Below are 3,945 nucleotides of genomic sequence, written 5' to 3'. Positions count from 1 at the left end.
AATTGACTAGTTCAAAAATACCATCGTGCTCTACCCTAAAACTTTCAAATCTGAATATATGGAAGCCTTATAGATTGAAGTACCAATCTGCACTAAGCATGGAGTGTGATCATAAATACATCTGGCCAGTGGCTTGACTATAGTGCCTAGGAAGTTCTCTGTCCAGAAATTTGTTATAAAAAACCAATCAAGCTGTTGCAGAAGAGGATTTTCCTGCATATTACTCCATGTGTAAGATCTGCCGTTGATTGGTAATTCTATCAAACCCAGATTACTAATAACTTCATCGAAAACACCATATCATTCATGCTTGCACCATCTCTGTTTCTGTTATGTAAAGTCCCCTAGAAAAATCCAGCTTGTATCATCAGGGATATGAAGATCACGCAGCCACTCAATGAATTCAATTCTATGTGGCTCAGTGCACGACCCATAAACAGAAGAAAGACACCAAGTTTCAGCAGAATGCAGGAAAGTGAATTGCACAGAAACTATAAGGCGCTGAACATGTAAGGTCCGATAGGAAAACAAAGATCCAACCCAGCAAACTAGGATTCCTCCATAAGGTCCAACCGAAGGGGAAAAAAAACGAAAGAATCAAAGCGCTTGGTTGCAAACTTTTTGACATTAGAATGATCAAAATTTTGCCTCTTGGTTTCTGTAGACAGAAAACAACACAACTACTCTCCTCAATCTTATTTCTGATGACCAGCCATTTATCTTCAGAATTGATACCTCTTACATTCCAACATAGTATATTCCAGTTTCTGTTCATATTATTCACTACATATAATCAGAAAAAGGTATAGAACTGGAAACATAACATAATTATATTTCCCATGATAAAACAAGCGAGAGTTAACCGCATCATAACTGACAATCCAGGAAGAAACTACTGACTGACCGACAAAAGGAAAAGGTGCATACACATAGTCTTTAACTGTCATAGCCAGAAATAATCTTAAAAATAACAAAAAGGCGAAACTAAAGATAAATAGAATACTTCTAAAAAGAAGATCCATTTTATTCCAGCAACTTAATTTCCTTCCCGTATCACTTAATTTTGTCAAGTTCTTCACCAGCTACCTCCTCAGTTAATGTAAATTGGTGTACAATGCAGAGCATTGCCATCGAAATGAAAGAAGCTGATATATCGAACTGCAAATATGGGAATTGGGGAAATATGCTTCTCTTTGCCGGTGCCAGCCATGTTTTGCAAAATTTAACCTGATATGATTTTACCAGAACAGCTTCATGTTTTCATTCATCACAGGTAATGATTCAGACTGGTAGGTTAGGTAGGCATCCTATATCTCTGCAGCGACCGCTACTGATTCGCCGCATACCACCAAATTCCTAACATTCTCACGAGTTCAACTGATGCTTTTGCTACCCTCAAATTTCCCACAAAAGAAATGGGAACCTCGTACCTCTTCCGGCATCAAACCATCCCCCAATTGCCAAGCTCAAGGCATGATATATCAGCAAAATCCAATGAAAATGAGTTTGATCAGTCGATGAGCTCCAAGATCGTCTCTGCGACCTCCTTCCGCAGCATGTCGAGCCGCACGCCCACCTTGAGCTCAGCCAGCCGCAGCCTCTTCGCCTTCGCCTCCAGCTCCGCCGCCTTCTCGTCGCCGATGCGCCGGAACGACCTCCTGAACACCCCGGGGACGGCGCACAGACGGCTCGCCTCGACCGCCTCCACCTCCGCGGAGAGGCAAGGGTACAGCGCTTCCAGCTCCCCGAGCTCCCTCGCTTCGTGGCGCGCGATGGGCTTCCTCGCGCCGCAGCCGCGGCTGCCCTCCCAGAGCGACTTGGAGAGCCTGTAGATCCTGAGGTCGTGGTCCTTCACCGGGACGACGCCGCGGGACGAGAGCCGCCTCCAGGCGGCGGCGTACCGGCGGCGGAGAGAGGCCAGCTGCCGGGAGACCGCCCGGGCGTCGAGGTGGTGGTCCTCCGTCAGGAGGCGGCCACGGAGGGCCGCGGCAAGGTCGCCCGGCGACGGCATCCCTCCGTGCCGCTGGCGGTGGGAGGCGGCGGCCTCGAGGAGCGAGATCTCGTCCGCGGGGGCCCACCTGCGCTGGAACGCACGAGGAGACGCCATGGCGGTGCCAGATCCGGAGGAGACGCCGGAGGACGAGTCGCTCCCTTCCTTCATCGTCGGCGGCGCCGGCGGCCAGTCGTCGGCGGCGCGGCGGCGGGGATTTTGACGCGATTCATTAGGGGGATGCTGGAGTACTTTCCTTCCTAATCAATCATTAGACTAACGACGACGACGACGACCCTTGGATCAAAATCCAACGTCTCGTGCTCTTCTTCCTCTCGTCGGTTTTTCACAAGAAAAAAAAAATGCCATAGTGAAAAAGTTAGTTCCGCCAAAATGCCACTCAGTGAGCTGATGCGATGGACTCCATCGGTTTTCATGCGAAAATGTCATAGTGAAAAGTTGGTTTCGCCAAAATGTCGCTTGGTGAGTTGATGCGATGGATTTTATCGAAAATTACAAGTCTTATCTTTTGGCTTATGCATATGTTTATAAACCAAAATTTAAATTTTCAACCTTAAATTTGAAATTAATTTTGGGGTTTTATCATCGTAGTTTGTTTTTCAGCATTTACTTTTAGATCGCTAAGAACACGTATATAAATGTTTTATTTACAAATTATTTTCCGTTTGCAAATATGTTGTTTCGCTTATTCCGTCAATAAGCGAAACAATGAAGTCCTACATGTGATTGTGCGCTAGAGAGGAAGACTGTCTTGCTTGCTTCTAGGCTGAGTTCTTTCACCAACTCACCTCTCTTGTTTTTTCGCGCGCACGCTTTTCAAACTGTTAAACTGTGTATTTTTTAAAAAAAGTTTTCTATATATGAAAGTTGCTTTAAAAAATTATATTAATCCATTTTTTCTAAAAAAACAGCAAATACTTAATTAATCATAAGAAAATGTGTGGCTCCGTTTTCTGTGCAGAGGGAATGAGTTCCCAACCCACTTGAACAAACACAGTCTTAAAGTGGTGGTGAGCATACCAGTGAGTAGGCATTGCGGAGCACGAGTGGTACTACTCATCGGCTCTCTACTTGGTGCATGCCACACCCCTTCAACACATGCGAGGTTCCTCATTCCCCGCCATGGTTGACAAACAGACCAGTGTAGTAACGGAAGAAGCTGTGGAAGAAACCCAATGATATTTTTGACCAATATAGCATTCTACAAGTAACAGGACAATAGAAGTTGGAAAATTGGAGAAAATAACACACCCTAAATGTCTCAAAACCCTCACCTTTATTTAAATCTCGATTAATTTCAGCACATTTGAAACATTATCTTTCCAAGTAGGGTGAATTTAAGGTATCAACTTGATTAATACTCCCTTCATCTACTTTTGATCGTCACATTTCAGAAAATCGATTTTACAGTTTTGATCGTCACATTTGTGTCAGATTTCTCGGTTCCCACATGCGCGCCGATTCAGTTTTCTTGCAGAGTTAATTCGTCCTCGGGAAATCAATCGCTCCTTCCTTTTCTACCGCGCGAGGCAACGGATTCGTTTTTTACCGCGCGGCAACCGCCTCCTATTCTACCGTGAGCGGCAACCGCCTCCTCTTCTACCGCACGCGCGCGACAACCACCTCCAATTCTACCGCTGGCTGTGATGGAGTTCCATGTTGTTACAGTTGATGTTGTTACAGTTGATGTGATCGAGAGCGAGCTCGATGCCGCCGTGGCTGTGGCCGAGATGGAGCTCGATGGTGCCGCAGTTACTGTCCCCGAGAGCGAGCTCGATTCCGCCGTGGCTGCATGCGAGGCGATTTTCTATGATTCCGATGAGGTTCATGTCGTGGAGGACTCCTTTGCCGGCGACACGGAAGTTCCTGATACCCAAGTCGCCGTGGACATCGTTGCTGTTGATGTGGCCAGTAGCAATCCATACAAATACTGG

General features: G+C 46.1%; 1 protein-coding gene across 1 annotated transcript; it reads right to left on the bottom strand.

Annotated features, from left to right (window-relative positions):
• Positions 1-673: 673 nt before the first annotated feature.
• Positions 674-2,232, bottom strand: LOC4341103 (uncharacterized). The gene has a single exon (XM_015785949.3). The coding sequence runs from the start codon at positions 2,159-2,161 to the stop codon at positions 1,511-1,513; it is 651 nt and encodes a 216-aa protein (XP_015641435.1). The 5' UTR covers positions 2,162-2,232; the 3' UTR covers positions 674-1,510.
• Between the last annotated feature and the right edge of the window lie 1,713 nt (positions 2,233-3,945).

The sequence above is a fragment of the Oryza sativa genome, chromosome 6 (assembly GCF_034140825.1).
Source record: "Oryza sativa Japonica Group chromosome 6, ASM3414082v1".
NCBI classification, from domain to species: domain Eukaryota; kingdom Viridiplantae; phylum Streptophyta; class Magnoliopsida; order Poales; family Poaceae; genus Oryza; species Oryza sativa.
Note: the sequence above shows the minus strand (reverse complement) of the source record. Positions and strands in the feature narration are given on the sequence as shown.

What these genes read in the sequence shown, in the direction of transcription:
- LOC4341103 (XM_015785949.3), bottom strand. Translation starts at nt 2,161, where the DNA reads ATGAAGGAAGGGAGCGACTCGTCCTCCGGCGTCTCCTCCGGATCTGGC.